General features: G+C 44.6%; 3 protein-coding genes across 4 annotated transcripts; 1 reads left to right on the top strand and 2 right to left on the bottom strand.

The window, feature by feature from the left end:
• Window positions 1-216: 216 nt before the first annotated feature.
• On the bottom strand, window positions 217-4,568 carry LOC128300936 (transmembrane protein 134). 2 transcript variants are annotated; one of them, XM_053037191.1, is made up of 4 exons: window positions 4,338-4,568; window positions 3,783-4,240; window positions 2,842-3,317; window positions 217-2,767 (listed from the first exon to the last, which is right to left on the bottom strand). In XM_053037191.1, exons 2-3 carry the CDS (start codon window positions 3,974-3,976, stop codon window positions 2,960-2,962), a joined length of 552 nt encoding a protein of 183 aa, XP_052893151.1. In that variant the 5' UTR covers window positions 3,977-4,240; window positions 4,338-4,568; the 3' UTR covers window positions 217-2,767; window positions 2,842-2,959. The 2 variants fall into 2 exon arrangements, with proteins under 2 accessions (XP_052893151.1, XP_052893152.1); XM_053037192.1 differs by having other exon boundaries at window positions 2,842-3,275.
• A 661-nt stretch (window positions 4,569-5,229) lies between these two features.
• LOC128301164 (citron Rho-interacting kinase) lies at window positions 5,230-12,795 on the top strand. The gene is made up of 5 exons (XM_053037512.1): window positions 5,230-5,482; window positions 5,569-5,666; window positions 5,781-7,813; window positions 9,100-11,330; window positions 11,397-12,795. The coding sequence occupies exons 1-5, from the start codon at window positions 5,230-5,232 to the stop codon at window positions 12,434-12,436; spliced, it is 5,655 nt and encodes a 1,884-aa protein (XP_052893472.1). The 3' UTR covers window positions 12,437-12,795.
• Window positions 12,796-13,758: 963 nt separating this feature from the next.
• On the bottom strand, window positions 13,759-14,703 carry LOC128304533 (cuticle protein 19.8-like). Its single transcript, XM_053041726.1, has one exon. It carries the CDS (start codon window positions 14,701-14,703, stop codon window positions 13,759-13,761), a length of 945 nt encoding a protein of 314 aa, XP_052897686.1.
• Between the last annotated feature and the right edge of the window lie 2,544 nt (window positions 14,704-17,247).

Here is a 17,247-nt window from a genome sequence, read left to right as displayed (position 1 = left end):
ACGCATGCATTCGTTCATCCGAAGGATTTAAAGAAAGTGATGATTGCACTCTATTCTGAGTGACCTTTGAAAGTTTTCACAGGCTGTAGATTTGGCCATGCACTTAAAAGTAAAGATTTATCTGTAATAATACTCCAGGGCCAGGATTGAAGAAAGAAAAAAGAACTATGAATAATACATATATTACAGAAATGTTTAGATTCGTTTTTAAAAAAACTGTTTATTCAAAGTACTGATAATACAATAGTCATTTAAATACACCGCTATAGGCGAACTATTATTTTACTAAGCCAGCCGAACGGTTTTACAATGAAGTTTTTTTTAATCCATATAATATGCCAGCCAATGTTGGTCTCTATCATACTTGATTGAGGAAAGTGTCGTATAAAGAGAGTTTGTGTGTTTGTTTTTTTTTTTCATTTCACTACTGTTGTGTGAGTATTCTATATCAACCTTCGATTATCGAATCGGAGCGCAATCACCTTTATATACCATCCACCCCATTTTGCAACGGTCCTAAAATGTACTTTCGTAAATGTATTTTTGATTTTATCGTGCATGTAAAGTGTACTTGTAAAAATTGTCTCTTTCCCTTCTACTACCATGTTTCACTTTCTGTTCCAAATGCCCTGCATCTGATTTATTGCATAATAAATTTTAAAGTTCTAAACGATTCGTGTTTCATTCGATTTTTGGTGGCCAATGGGAAAAATGGGGTTTGTTAAAGCTCGGTTTACACGGTGTTTTATTATGTTTAGTGTTTGCCTTTCTACAGCGCGGATTTAACTCGCAAACAGAAACATGTTTTTTTTGCCATTATTGCCCGTTTCTCAACTATAACATAATCTATTCATTTCAGCTTTCTTCATTCTACCAAATTAGTTGCTGCTATAAATTTTACAATTTCGTATTCAGTGCGCTAGTAGGTGTTGGCAAACGTAAATATTGATAAATATAGAATGTATTACGTATCTACGACGGTTGGTATGAGCAAAAGAGATAATATAAACGAAGCATTACAATAAACACAATATCTGTAGCGTAAAGCGTGTGTTACGTTACGCATCCCTTCACACCTAATTTTGTTGTATTCCTTCCTTTCCCATTCATCCCGTTACGTGCTAAAGTGTTTTTTTCGCACGTAATCATTTCCATCACTAGTTTTGCCTCGATTCAGTGAAGGAGACGGTTAACGCTTTGTTTCTAAATAGCGTATTTCCTCCGCTGCACCTTTATCTCTTTCCACTTAGTTTATCACAAGTAGTAGTTGACGGCTGTCCAATTAATTGTCATTCCGGGGTGGCCCGGTTTTGTATTGTTGGGTGGTGCGATTTGAACGAAACAAATCGCTACCTCATTTTGTACAAAGAAATAAACTTAAACAGCTCACAGCGCAACGCATTCCAGTGCCATTTAGTTTCTGTAATCCAGAACCAAAGAGTTACAATACATTTGCTTAACTGGCCGGCCGAATGAGAAATTTCATTTTAAGTTTGAAAAACGCTCCTCATAATGCACGCACGCAATTTAAGTGCCGCCTCTAATTAACCCTGCACTCCTGTGAGTAAACGTTACACCTAATTATTAACTGATAACTTTCAGCAGTTTTAAGAGAGCTTTTTTATACGGTTAGGCGTTCTATTGTTAGTTTCACATCTCGCACAACATTATTATAGAAGGTGCCACACCATTTGCAAGTGATTGTTTCGATACAAAAATTGGTTCCGAATGGGTGTGGTTCGATTCTTTGTTTACAGCGGCATATGTATATTTCTATTCATATATAATTATGTATGAAGTTGAGCCCCCGAGTTCCCCCGCAAATACTAAAGCTAGGCTGACTTTTCCCTTTTCCCCTTTTACAGCACACATAAGCACTTAACTGCATCGATGTGCAGGGGAGTTAATAATCTGTGGCATGAACTAGTATCCTTTAATCTTGTTCTTCACTGTCTAATTCACTCATTCACGTACTGTGTTTACCACAGTTTTGGACAGCTCTTGTTTTGGTACTATTCCTATTTACGCTCGTATGTTAGAATGTGTGTTGTAGCTGTGTAAATTTTACTATTCTTAAAGGTTTGTCTTGCATTAGTGAAATATGACACGCTGCGTTATGTAGAATGAAATGCGCTTCTAATAAGCGTATGATTTCAAAGCATAAACTAAACGCCAGAAGCTTGTTGATCAATCATGATCAACATGTATTTAATATTTCCACACGAGAAATAACACGGTAGTAGAATGGCACACAAAGAAGGAATCCGTTTTCTCCATGAAGGTGAAAACGGTGTGAAAAAATACTCGCAGCTAGCTACATTATAGTACATGCATTATACTTTTCGTTGCTATACAATCGAATAATTAAACCTTTTCTTATAATATTGCCAAAAGGAAAGCAAACGCATGTTTCGATTGTGATAACGTGGAAGACGCTAGCATTGGACGGTGGTATGTGGTATATATGCTGACGGCACGCAACTAATCTTGCCGGCATGCAACAGTCTCCACATTCCATCCCCCCGGGGGGACTAATGTTACGGAAACAACTCCCCGAAACGTAGCAAAAAGCTTTTCTCACCATAACGGGGTTTTCTCTCTGCAGTAAAGGGAATGTAGTATAGCAAGTAGCATAAAACTGTTTACTTAAGCCGTGATAGAACCGACGATCTGAAGCTCCATTTCCACTGCCACAACAAAAACGGTTCACAAAGCTTACTACTAGTGAATCGAACTATTTCAAGTCTTTTGCCGATTGAGACCATACCTGGAAGTATCGTTATCGAAGTTAGTTTCAAAAACTGTTGTTATTAATCTTACCGGAGTTTTTTTCTACCATACCTCAGTATCAGTACTGTCCATTTCCACCGTTCCGTAACCGCCCGTTGAGCGGCTTCGCACACAGTCTAAAGTACCTCTTATCTTCCATGCTTCATCGTTTCGATACATTTTACTACACTTACGTGAAGAGTGGTAAGTGATAAAAGTCGAATCCTCGATAGCCGCGTGCCGCCAACCAGATGTACACGACGTGGTACGCACCCGGCACAAAGCAGATGAATCCGGCGACGAAAAACACTGCTGCCTGCGATCCGTTGTGCGGTTCCACCAGGGCGTACGCACCCATTGCTATCAGCCCGGTACCGATGATCAAGAGTGCGATCGCGGCCAGTACGGTGCGCCAATTTTCCCTCACCTTCGGGTGTCGCCAACAGTAGGTGTACGATTCACTTGACGACAGATGTCCATACTCCTGTATCAGTGAGTCGCTGTCCCTGGAGGTGGTATCATCGGTGTATTTTAGATGGGCTCGATTACTACGCGGGGCCAGCACAATTTGAATGTTGTGTGTGTATGTGTGCGTAAGAGCGTACATGTGTGTGTGTGCGTGTTTATGTTTGCATTGCATTACAGTTCATTAGCAGCAGGTCCACAATGTTTGCCGGCACAAGAAGACAGAACAACCAACACCAGGATGTCCACGCATTGGGACGTGAAGCAACAAGGATCAGAAGGAACATTTGCATGAAGGTAAAAGAAGTTAATAAGAAGAAGAAGAGGAAGAGAACGAGAAGAGAGAATTCTAATATACCCAGTCTACACAATCAATCGCAAAATAATGTAATGTGTAAATACATATTCGACCCATTTCCGTTATATTTTTAGTACTACTACTACTACTACTACTACTTATACCACTGTTCACCACGAATAAAGAAAAAAAACACGCACCCGGAAGCGGAAGCATAAGCATCATATCATAGATATGTTGGCCGTCTTACCTTTGGTCGTGTATTCTGATGGACACATCGTCCGGTGACCGAGCCTTCGCCCGCATCGGTGTGCTGATGACGGTCGAACCATACACCTTAATTACTTCGTCCGTTTCCTCTTCGAATGCATCGTGTATCGAGAACCGCTTGGCTGTATCCTTGCTGTGTAGACCACGGTTGGCGCTCCCATTCTGTAGATTCATGTTCGGTTCTATTTCTTGTAGATTCCTCGAAATGGCGAAGTGAATCGGATCTTCCTCTTTTGATCACTCCAAACACGGCGACTATATCGTATGTTCTACGTGTCTCGCGAACAAGTCCGATTATACTCTAGGGCATACTTGGATGAACAATTTGGGTGTCACTCGGCACAACGAAACGGTTAAGGGACGGCCAGTTCTTGATGCCTTCGTTTTTTGTTGGTTGAATGTTTACGATGCCTACAATAACCAATGGCCCGTTTCTAGCTAGAATAGTAATCAGTGTTTCTTTTTTCACACCTGCTGTTATGCAGAGATACTGTACGCTAAACGGCGCGGCAGATGATGAAACTCATTAACATACATTACGCTTTTTGAACGAAGGCAATGACGCTCGATGATGGCGCAGCAGAGCTCAGCAAGGACGGATTAGAGGCGATCGAGTTTGAAGCTGCATTTTGAGTGTCTTTCGTTTGTGGGCAAAGAGTTTTGCAGCGTTTCTACCAGCACGTTGATTCACGTAGCGGTTTACTTTGTTTGGAACTTAAAAGGACTGTCGTCTGAAAACATGGCGGACAGGAGTGTACGGGGTTTGCTGTACCGAAACAAGCAGGAAAACCATATATAGGCAGCCTCTTTGCACCCACGTACAGGATCCAGGTGTGCGTGTGTAGAAAAGGTAAACTGTCAGCGCGAGAAAAAAAGCCAGTAACAACAACAACAACACCGCCCTGAGCTCGACGTATTTTGACATTTTCCAGCATGACAATCGCGCTGATCGATTCTCTCCGGCGCAGTGGTTGGAAAAATCGACGAAAAACTTTTCTGAATTTTTACTTCGAAAAGAAAACAACCGTCTTTAGCAGTGATACATGAATACAATTATTGGATTGTTTTGAATAGAAACCCAAATTTTTATTTAAGCAAGTGGAGTTGAAATGTACAGCACAGTTGCGAATTGAGTGCTAATTCTGCGTGTAATTTAACGCTGTCAAATTGAATATTGACAGTTGGTTGAAAAGGCGCGTTATCTTCTGGCAACACTGGACGATAATTGCAACGGTTTTCCAGAGTCTCACAAAAGCGAAGCGGCAACCGATAAACACGCAAGGACGTGCACAGTTGTGCTGTGATAAAACAAAGCTTTTGGGTCATTTTTGTTTCATATTTACTTGAAAATGTTGTGAAAGCTGTAAATCTCCCTCGTTAGAAAGTGTTTTATTGATTGGACAGTGTATAATTGACCATTGTTTGCAATGTCGAAACGCGAGAAAGAACAGAAAGCAATCGCCGTAAGGACAGCGCGTCTAAACGATCTGATTCTGGGTCGCTCCAATGGTGGAGGTGACGCGCCTGGAAGTGGCGGGAAGGATGCCGCCGATGCTAACCTCCTCGATGCTGCCCTCAGCCGGGAGGGTCTGCTGGATTCGTTGCTTGTGCTGTACGATGAATGTAGCAAAGATGCGGTCAAAAAAAAGGACAAAAATATCGCTGACTTTGTTACTAAATGTAAGCGGCCGTCGTATTCATCGCTTTATCTGATTCCGATTCAACTAATTTTAATCCAAATCTAATAACATTTGTTGGCTCTACAGATCGTCCGATCATTCAAGAAACGCGTGAAAGAAGGGTCAACGTACATGATTTCGATGTAAAATGTCTCATTGGCAAAGGATACTTCGGGGAAGTGCATGTAAGTGCATAGGTTGTATTGACCATTTGAATACATGTGTCTTTCAATGTGGTGATGAACAGTGCGATGGTTTTTTCTACAAATTTCATTAAAGTATTTTTTCCCCTTTTCCAGCTTGTGGCCGAACGATATACGAAACAACTTTACGCGATGAAAAAGATGACAAAGGAGTCCGTCTCTTCGAGCCAAGTCCGGACTGAACGTGACATTATGGCGACAAGACGTTCGGAATGGATTACACCGTTGCAGTACGCCTTCCAGGACCAGCACTGTTTGTATTTGGTGATGGAGTTCTTACCTGGTGGCGATTTGTTGAGCCTGATGATACGCGTAGGCGTGTTCGATGAAGAGCTTGCTCAGTTTTACCTGGCCGAGCTGACTGCAGCGCTGCATAGTTTGCACTCCATGGGTTTCGTGCATAGAGACATTAAGCCAGAAAACATTTTGCTTGACCGTTTCGGGCATCTTAAGCTTGCCGATTTTGGAAATGCCACGGCTATCAATGACGATGGCAGTGTTACGAGTCCAATGCCGGTTGGAACTCCCGATTACATTGCACCTGAGGTTCTACAAACACTGTCGACCGTAGGTCGTTCGACGCACAGTGCCAAACACGATGTTACCTGTGACTATTGGTCGATGGGCATCATCGGGTATGAGTTCATAGTAGAGCAAACACCATTTCATGGGGATAATGTGAATGAAACTTATTCAAAGATTCTTGAATATTGCGAAGGGCGTGTTACGAAGAAACTCTCCTACCCGTCGCACGTTTCCATCTCCGCCAGTTTCCGTGATTTTCTCGATCGATTAGTGACAAACGTGTCCAATCGCATTTCCTACCCGGAAATAGTGCGACACCCATTCTTCGGTGATTTGAACTGGGATCGTTTGCGGTACATGATTCCTCCAATTATTCCGACCGTTGGCAGCGATGACGATACGTCCAACTTCGACGATGTGGATAAAACGGGCAAACGCAAAGTATTACTTGGCCGGAAACCGACTTATAATATCGCCCGCATTAATGATTTTTCCGGGCATGATCTTCCTTTCCTAGGCTACACTTACGTGTATGAGGAAATGGACGTGTCCGGAATGTATCGTGATACGGACGAACACATGAAGGCTGCCCGGCTTGCGGCAAAGGTGAAGGAACAGGAGCGACGCGTGAAAGAGCACAGCGATGAAATTCATCGTCTACAGAAAGATGTACTCGATCGCGATCGTAAGATTGTCACAATGGCGGCACATAGCAAGATACTGCAGGAAACGAAAAAGGAACTCGAACGTATGAAAGAGTTGCTGAAGGAGAAAACGGCGGAACTAGCGGCCACCCGCACAGAGAATAAAACTCTGCGCAACAGCTTGAAAATCGAGAAGGAAGAACGTTTCAAAAACGATGCTACAATCGCCGATGTTGTGAAGCAGACGTACAAGAAGTGGGAAAAGTCTAAGCAGGCCTCCGACCAAGCGTACGAGCGACAGTTGGCTGAAAAGAAAACGGAACTTGCCGCAGCAAACGATAAACTGCGGGAAGTGTCCACAGAGCTGGTGACGCGGCTGGAGGAATGTCATCATCTTCAGGCATCGATCGAAAATTATAAAGATATGCTCAAAAAGTCCAAGGACAAATTAACGACGGATAAGGAAAATCTTGATCGCAGTCAGCAGGAGTTAATGGCGACTTACGATGCCAAAATAGCGGAACTGAGGGCGAAATGGAAGGCGGAAAAGGAACAACGGGCCAGTCTGGAGATGGAGGTGCGTGAGCTGCGTGACAAGTTGCAGGAGGAAGAATCAACCGTAAAGTTCGTTGCGGAAAGGGAACAAAAGCTTGTAGATAACATCAAGCGCCGAATGACTATGCAGCTGGAAGAAAACAACATGTTGCGCGAGGCGAAGCAATTTTCGGAAAAGATGAGCGAAGAAATGCAGAAGAAGAATGATCATTTGCGCAGCGAGATTTGCAAGCTGCAGGAGGAGAAGAACATGACGGTAACGATGAGCAGTCTGGAGAGCAGCCGCCGGAGCTCGCTGGTGTTTGAGCAAGATTTTAGAAGTGCCAACTCTAGCATACAGGACATGACGGCGGTACTCTCGGGACCGAACATCGAGACACTGCGCAATGACTTAATTAAAGCGAGGTAAGTGCTATCAATACACACAACATTCTTATTTAACTTTAATTAGCATGCCAATAAGCTGGTGCTCGTTTTGATGTATGCAGTAGCAGTAGGTAATTCGTTTCCGTTTATTTTCTTGTCTCATCGTAGAGCAAAATATTTTGAGGTTCCTTTGTACCGTTTGAAAAACGGCGTAACCCAGGTCCGTGTCTAGAACGGAGGAGACTTGGTTATGGATGGGGAGCTTGATTTTCTTATTTCGCATGGCGACAAAAATTATACAATTTATAAACCTAAATGTGCCTGTTTTACTACTATGCTATTTTTGAATTTTTTTTTGTATACTATATTATATGAAAATGGAATAAATAAATGAAGTTCAATCATATTTGTCACACGCGTACCCGTACTCGAATCGGACAAACGTTGTACGCATAATACTAGACTTTACTAGTTGGATGCATTTGCGGTGGACAGAATCGGCAGTACTTTAGTAAGAAGTCGCGTTTGTATCATCAATAATATATAAAAATCTTATACTTTTTCGTGCTTAAAAGATCTACTAGATTGTCTTGGCTTTCCGATCTACTAGATCATTTGTATCCTAAAAGGTTTAAATTGCAGTGCAGTATTTTGAGCAAGAATGATTGTTATACAAACATTCTCAGGTCCTAGCAGGCTCCTTTTATCCTTCGTATTAGATTTAGTATCACTAGCACGTGTATCAACAAAGCGGAACAAAAGATGGATATAATTTCCTACTCCACATGCACTTCATCCGTCCATCAAATCTGTTTTAAAGATATTGTAAATAGGTAATTATGAAGCCAACCGAATAATTGAACTATGTACTGCTCCTATATTATGTGCAAATGTGTTGGTTAAATCCCGCATACTCGCCTAATTTATAACACCTGAAAGTTTGAAGGAATTTTGACAACCTTTAGAAAAAAAAAGATTACTAAATTGTAAAAATTTACCACTGATAGTGATCTCCAAGTGGCAGATGGCAGATGGTATAATGAAGATTTTTATCGCAGTGAATATCCAACACTGATTTGCAATCGTTATTGTCTTTCGTGTGATGCGTGATACGTCTGTGTGTGAGTGTTCCATTTCAAATAGCTCCATTTTGCAATCTGTTCGATAAAACCCGTTATAATCACTGCTCGTAACGCACAGGGGTCATTAATTGCACTTATTCTTCTCTTAGCCTTATTACAAAGAATAATTTCTGGATCATTGTTTGTTTGTTTTGTTTTGTATTTCGCATGCAACCTGTTCCATTCGCACGTTCGCGTATGTAGGGAAAGCGAAAATGAACAGCGTAAACGGGCCGAACATTTAGAAGAGGTTTGCGCCCGGCTAGAGAAGGCAATCGATCAGCTGAAGGCAAGCGGAGCGGGATCATCTGGTGCGGAAACGTTACTTGAGAAGCAGAAAGAATGCTTGGAAGATAAATTATCCGCAATCCGTGAACAGGCTATATTGGACAAACAATCAGCACGTTCCGCAAACCTTTCACTCTGGAAGCTGGAGAAAGAACTGGAAGGTTTACGAGGGGAAAAGAACATTCTGACCCGGCGCATCGAACAAGCGGACGATCGTGTGACACGTGTCCGGCACGAGAAGGAAGAAGTGGAGTTTAAAATGAAACAGCAGCAGGAAGTCATCGTTAACAAGGATAAACAGATCGAGGATCTGCGTGCGGACATGTCGGTTTTGAAGGATGAGCTTAAGAAAGAGCGTCAACTTTGGAGTAATTCGGAGAAGGATCGGTTGGCTGAGAAAACGGAGCTGATTGAATGCTTAGCTAAGATACAAGTGATGGAGGAAAAGATGAAGGAAAGCCAACAGAAACAGCAACAGTTGAACGATCGGGCCAAATTGTTGACGGTGGAAAATGGGCGCTTAGCGAAGGAACTGCGCGAAGCTCAAGATGAGCTTGCGGACGCCACGGAATCAAGTGAAAATCTTGAGCAACGTTTGGCTACTGTCACAAAGAACTTCAACATGCTGAAGGGAGCGTGTAGCATCACAGAGACGCAACTCACCGAAATGGAGATGCTGCTCGAGAAAGAATCGAAGCGCAACAAGGAATGCGGTGAGCAAATGGAAGCTCTTCGCAAACGTCTCGCTGATAAGGAAAGTGAAATCGACCGTATCCGGCAAGAGGCGCAAGAGGAGCGTTCCGGTAAAACGTTGAGCGAATCGAGAACGAATCATCTGCTGGCTGAGTACGAAGAATTGCGCAAGAAATTCGAAGAACTTCAGCGGCAAATGGTCGAACAGCAGCAGGAGTTGATCGAGAAGACGAGCCATCTGTTCGAAGTACAAGAGCGCATCGAATTGTTGAATCACGATGCTGAAAATTTGCAAAAGGTAGTTGCTAACTACGAACAGGAGCACTACATTCTGAAAGAGGAGAATGCGCGCATTCTGACCGATTTGTTTTTGGCCAAGGAACACATTACGACGCAAAGTAACGAGATGCGTGAGCAGCGGGACGTAATCGAACAGTTGACTGCCGAGCTAGAGCACGTGAAACGGATCCTGCAGGAGCAGAAAACGTTCTACACCGAGCGTGACATCAAGAGTGAGGCAACGCTGGCCCAACACAAGAAACTGATTGACTATCTGCAGGCGAAAGTGGAGGAATGTAATGCACACAAGAAAAAGAAAACGCTAGCAGGACTGATCTTTGGCACATCGTCGTCAGCCTGTGAGCGGAAGGAAAACATTGTACCTAATGCTGGCGGAGCGCTGGGTAATAATGTGCCAGTAGAATCGACTACCAGTTACCGGAAACTGCAGGACGAACTGCAGAAAGAACGCACTCGTACCAACCAGCTAAAGGAGCAGCTGCTGCGAGCGAAAACGGATCTTATAGCTGCGGCGAAGTGCAATACGCTGCAGAAAAAGCAACAGAAAGAGGACGAAAATCTAGAGGTTGAGCGAAGCTGTCGAAACGATGATCGCCGAACGGCGACAACGGATCGTAAGGAAAAGGAAGCGAAACCAGCGGAACAGCAACGCCGTCGTACTGCTTCCGCTGCGGAAAAGCGTACTTCATCCGGTAAGGTACATACCTTTGATATGACAATTGAAAGCTCATCTTCCGCCTCGAAACATCCGGCTATACTGTGCGCGGCGTGTGATCGTCATATTCTCGCCGGTCATCCGTACTGGAAGTGTTCGGATTGCGCCATTACTGTCCACCGGAAATGCCGTGCCTCCGTAGTGGGTGGATGTGGTGAGAAGCGAAAGAGCGGAATTGGTAGCGAGGATGTGGGTAAGATGAATGAGTCACTAGACGACTTTGCGGAGGAGCTCGGAACGGGTGATGACGAGGAGACCGATGTTGAGTCGGTTGGACAGACGGCGGGACGCAAAAGTCCGGCTTATTCCATGACCAGTGCGGAAGAGAAGGCAGAAGAGGACCACTATGTAGGTGATTTGCTGTTCAAAACGAAACGCCTCGAACCGAAGCTGTACGTAAACGATATCTATGAAGTCAGCGAAAAGGCCGTGCTGTTAGGTAAGTGTTAAATCGAAACCCAAAAAGTACCTGCAGCTCATATCTTCTTCTTCGAATGATTTCCAGGTTGCGATACGGGTCTATATTCCTATCATATGGATACGGGAGAGGTCGTCCATATCCGCGGTATCTCGAACGTGCGCTCGTTTGCCGTGTCGCATGCCATTCCGAAAGCAATCCTGATTGGTTCGGACGGTGAATATCTGTACCAGTGTGATCTGCGTCATCTGCAGAGCCGGGCCCATGCATCGGCGTGTTTGCAACCGAAGTTGGAATCGTTTGTGCTGGATCTATCGATTGCAAACCGCACGCACAGCGAACCATGGCATATTGTGCGCATGATGGAAGACATTCCGGTTGGTGGAAAACTTACGGATGCAATCGCTATAGCGGCCACCTCGTCTCGGATCGTGATTTTGAAGTTCGAAGGACAACCGGGTCGGTTTAAGCCTGTCCGTGGACTTGACACAATTCTGCCAGTATCGACCGTACTGTTCACGAAGGATACCGCCATCGTTGGATCGGACAAGTTCTTCGAGATCGATCTGGTATCGTACGTGGCGGAAGAATTTTTAGACATGTCGGACAAAACTTTGAATGAAGTTAGAAGCTGTGCGCCGTTAGCTGCATTCCGTATCAACAGCCAGGAGTATCTGCTCTGCTACCGGGAGGTCGGCATTTTCGTGGACGATTCCGGATGGCGTTCCCGGCCGGACAATTTGAACTGGTTGCAGGATCCGGTAGCGTTTTACTACCGTGAATCGTGTCTGTTTGTGGCCCATGCCGACTGCGTGCAGGTAATGTACATTAGTAAGTCCTACACGAAAGATCTGGCCTGTCGCCAGGCCCATGCAGATGATGAGCGGCGTGCGTTCATTAGTTTGCGAGAATCGCCCCGTCTACTGGCACCGCTACAGTTTGCCCGTACGTCCATCTATGTGGCGTGCGAGTGTGGCAAGAATCGGGAGCAGGAAATTGTGTTGCTCGATGGGCTTAAAGCACTTCGGACAGTTGGTTTTAGTCGGTCGCTTGAAACTCTGTCCAGCCTAGCGACGGGTGTTGGCCAAAGTCAGGATTCTTTGTCCACCCTTGGGCAAGGCGTGTGAAGGTTATGGCAAATTTAAATCGAATCCGTTTTCAAATCTCATCTCATCGCACATATCAGATTGATTTTCATACTGCTTACATTTCCATTTTCTTTTGTTTCGAATATTTCACCTAATAAATGTTATTCGCTTTGACAAGCCCAGCCGCTTAATTTAATTTACGTACTGCCGGTTTTCCGCAGTAAGAACTATTGAGCAACACTTTTGCATTCTAAACAAATTGTTTAAGGCTACGCACATTTTCAACTTAATATTAAACTTTTGATTCAGTTACTGTTATTCAGGATAAGAACTTAATACGATGAGGACTTACGGATAAGAACTAGTACCTTGTGTTTAGTGATGAAAAATTAATGAAATATAAGCATGATGTCATGTATTGAAATTATTCGAATTGTTTAAAAATGTTTTATGTGAATGAAAAACTGAGGTGGTAAAACTGTTCTAAAGGAGTTCGTTCTTTTTAAAATTGTTCTGATGTAGAAATGCTCATAATAAGGATGGAGATCTGGTCAACTCGGCTTAGTATGTCGTTGAAAAGAATCAGTTTAATGGGCAACTAGAGGCTCCACTAGCAAACGATATCATGCTGGTGAATCTCGCACTGTGCACCGGACCAATGGATTGGTGGTTTACCAATGCTGAAGGCAACCGCCCTCCGCCCTCCTCTTACATGTTCATGTTTTAAAGTTTCCTCCTCGTTCAACAAAAAAGGCCTAGCCGCCTAGGAGATGGGCTAGCTTGTTTTTCTTAATGATAGTAGAGAGAGTTCTAAAAGTTTTCCATCCACCATCGCCAGGTATGCGAACGCTGAAAAGAGTCCTTGAAGTCAATAAAAAGCGATAAAAGGAGTAGAGCTGTTGCTACACCATCTTCTAAAAAGTCACAGAAAGCCAGAAATTTCAGGTCTAGACCTCTTAAGGTTGTTGTGCCGATAAAGAAGAATTACTCCTTTATGTTTGTTTTACCACTGAAGCTGGATGAATCAATTCGGATGCAACAAACGAAAAAAGAGCGTGAAAATCACTAGAACAGCGAGTTAACTTGCAAGGTTTTTTCACCTCCTGCGCGTCTCGGTATCGGAGAGCTGGTACTATGCACATTTTTTTTATTCACTTTAAAACTCTCACTTCAATAGTATTTTTTTGCATTACTTTCCATTCGTTTTGCTGACTACATGTTTCTGTACAGAGTATATCCTACTGGCGTAACAGTCATCTATTCCTGCGTGATCCTGCGTTTGTGGTGTCGATGTGGGGTACGGGTATTGTTGTGCGTTTTCCGGGTATTGCTAAATTTGCTGCGCTACTGCACCTACCACCTTACTGTAGGCTGCGTGCCTTAGCTTCAGCGACGGCCTGCAGATGCTCCTCCTTGGCCTTGGCGACCTCGGGCGTATCCTTCACCGGCTCGGGCAGTTCGGCGGCAATGTCAACCGGCTGCGAGCGAGCGAAAGTGAACGAGGTGGCCGGAGCGGACGGGTAAGCGTACTGGGCGATCGGGAGCGAAGCGTACGGGGCAGCAGCGTACTGGGTGTAGGCAAGCGGCGCAGACTGGGTGTAGGTCGAGTACGCGAAGGAGGCGGGAGCCTTCAGTTCGATGGCGGCCGGTGCTGGGGCGGCATAGGTGGCATAGGCCGCGATCGGTTGCGCGATCGAGTGGGTCGAGTAAGAGAACGAGGCAGGTGCAGCGGCGGCATACGTGGCGACCGGGAGCGGCAGAGCGGCAGGCGCAGCAGCAATGGCGGCCGGTGCGGCAGCAATGATGGTGGCCTCGGAATCATCCTTCTCGGCAGCGGCGTTGCGCAGCTTGGCAGCCTCGATGGCAGCCATATGGTCGGCCTTGGCGGCGGCAACCTCGGGCGTGTCCTTGACCGGTTCGGGTGCGGTGCGCGTTTCAATCGGTGCGACCGGCAGGTTGGAAGCGGCCACCCGGAATCCGTTCAGCGCGTCGGCGGTGTAAGCGACGGTCTGGAGTTTGTTCTCCGCGTCCAGATAGCTGTACGAACCGCGGGTGACACCATCGAACGACTTCGACTCCGCCTTGGCGGACAGTCCTCCATTGTATCCATACGAATACTGGCCGAGTTCATCCTGGGCGTGGTACTGGCTGTGCAGCTCGGCCGGGCCAGCCGCAACGTACGTGGCCAGCGGTGCCCCACCGGCAGCGTACAGAGCTGGTTGGGCGAAGGTGGTGGCGTACAGCGTGGCCGAGGGCGCAGCGGTGGCAATGGCCAGCAGGGACGATACTACGACGAACAGCTTCATATTTGATACTTGGGTTGGTGGTTTTGCTGGTGGTGATGTTTAGGGACCGCAAAATGGGGCTTCGAAAGCGCTGCTAAGGGAATGGATTCCACTCAGTACTCGCTCGAGTCGGAGGACAGAACACGATTGATGCTGGTCCAGTTAATTGGGGTACGCTTTTATACGCTCGTAACATTCGGCTTTGCCGCATTGGCCGAAACGGAAATCATTTCGCCCAGCCGCGATCGATCGTGCGTTCTGCTAGCTAAGCGTTTTCCGTTCCCTTACACACTTCCTTCCTTCATGTCCCATGTTCCCATGTCTGTGTGACTGACCCGTCCCGGTGTCCTGTGGGACCGGCAACAGTCTCTCGGAACCGGTTCTTCCGGCAAAGACGAAGAAGGCATCGGTTACTTCCAGACGTCCGAGCGTCGAACTGACCTTGCTACAGATACGGGGAGAGCGCGCTGTTGGTGCAATTGTTTTACGTCGTTACGCCACGGACAGGTTGTTTGTGCTCCGCCCGTACACTTTATCCAACGGGTCGTCCTCGCACGCATTCGTGGTCGGTTGCACATTCACTTTCATTATCAGTGAGCGACGATGGATCTTGACATTGGTGAGGGTACTTGCTCCTGTAGGGAATTCGAATGGGACGCGAGGAGCGCGAGAACAAAAAAAAAACCGTCGATTTGAAATACAGAAAGCGTGCTAGCTGGCCATATCTATTTCGAGGGACGCTGTAAGCGCTAAGTTTAATGGAAAATTGTAGCATTATGCTTAACGAATCTTTAGAGAAGAGTCATTCATATGAATCTTAAGTGAGTAGTAATTCAAAACAGGAATCAACTAACTCCTACAGGATTCATGAATCTTTGAAATGGAGAAAAAGATATTCATCCATTCTGCCCAAAGATTCATTCAGATTCATGAACCTGAATCGGATTCATCCAGCATTAGAAAATTGCATAAAAATATATATTGTTTAATATTACAAATAATTATGTCAGCTCAGGAAAATCAGGATTTAGGCAGGATAAGCTGTTGATTTGTATTAAATTTGAATTGCACGTCATGAATATTTGGGTTGGTTTCATTTTTATTGATAAATGTTAAAGTTATTTGATGGTCAAATGAGGAGAGTTGAATTTTAAGTTAAGTTTGGATTGATAAGAAAACTAATATCATTGCTAACAATTAGTTGCATATTAATTATCGTATATTTGTTATTTGTTTTCACTTAAATCCTTCATTGTATGCACGGTGGTTTAATCTGCTCTGCCTGTTCTTAACAAACGCAATGCGTAACAGCGATGCGTATGTGACGATTGCGGCAAAGGTCAAGATCATCATGGCTATGCGTGCGCTCTCTGGCGTGCGATTGAAAATTATACAAAAGCCGCGGTATGCGGCAAGTTCAGAGCCATCCTTTTTTTATCCCCAGGTTGGCCGGGAGGTATTCCGGTATTCCGGTATTTTTCTTTCATGCGGAAGCGAATCTTCCAGAACCAGATGTGTGAAGCGTAAGTAAGGGCGTGATGCACCACCACCCGAGGGATAGGTGTAAAGGTACGTATCCCGAACACGATCCCGATAGCGATTATGATAATGCTGGAGGTGGTTTGTACTGCTACTGAAGGTGGTGCAATAACCGTTGAGATTTGCCTTCTGCTGCTGTAAATGGGGTTTAACCCTTAAGCATTCAATTTTTTACGAGGTTCCAATTGACGAGACTTACGAGACCACCTCGTTTTACGAGACTTTAATTGACACATTGAAACTCATGGAGCTCTCGTACCTTATCTAATATTGGTTTTTGTTTCGCAAATTTTGGAACGAATTAAATCCTTTATCTAACTAAACTTAATCAACTGTATTACAACTCTGTTTTCACCGGACTATTGAAAACGTTAGCTAAAACTAAAACAAAAATAAATGCAGTGTTTAGTACATCTGACACATTTGAGGGTAGTTGCATGCGTTGTGATGCACCCGAAGAAGAATGAAGGGAGTACAAAAGCGAAACAATTAATTAGACTCTCCGGTGTACGGTCACAAACGATCTAGCTGCTAGTGACGCCCAGAACATCGATAGTTGTAAGAAGTCAATGCATAATGCGCTGAGTCGAAAGGAAAGAAAGGGAACATAATAAGCTTATTTACTACAAAACCCTTGCAGCGAGAAATTGTAACAAAAGTACGGCAATGATATTTACGCAAACGACACACAGCGTTTGGCAGCAGAATCTTCCAACCCTTACAGATGGTGTACTTTTACAGCAGCGAATGTGTTGAAAACGTTGTTGCATGGTTGGAGGAAATATTTCACAGCATGTTGCGACGTTCCGTTCCGTTTCGGGTGGCATGATCATTATACCCTTGGCAGAAGATGATCGTGAGCGTAGTAAAAAAAAAAGTAGACGTTCATAATTTATTTAACAATAACAAATTGATGTCGAGTTGGATCGGTTTTCCTCTCGCCGGTTGAAAGAAAACCCGGCAAAAATCGATTTATCGGGGTTCGTCGTGTCACTGAGCAAGCGTTGAAGTCTTTTGATTCATAGT

Source organism: Anopheles moucheti, chromosome 3, assembly GCF_943734755.1.
Source record: "Anopheles moucheti chromosome 3, idAnoMoucSN_F20_07, whole genome shotgun sequence".
Taxonomy (NCBI): Eukaryota; Metazoa; Arthropoda; class Insecta; order Diptera; family Culicidae; genus Anopheles; species Anopheles moucheti.
Note: the sequence above shows the minus strand (reverse complement) of the source record. Positions and strands in the feature narration are given on the sequence as shown.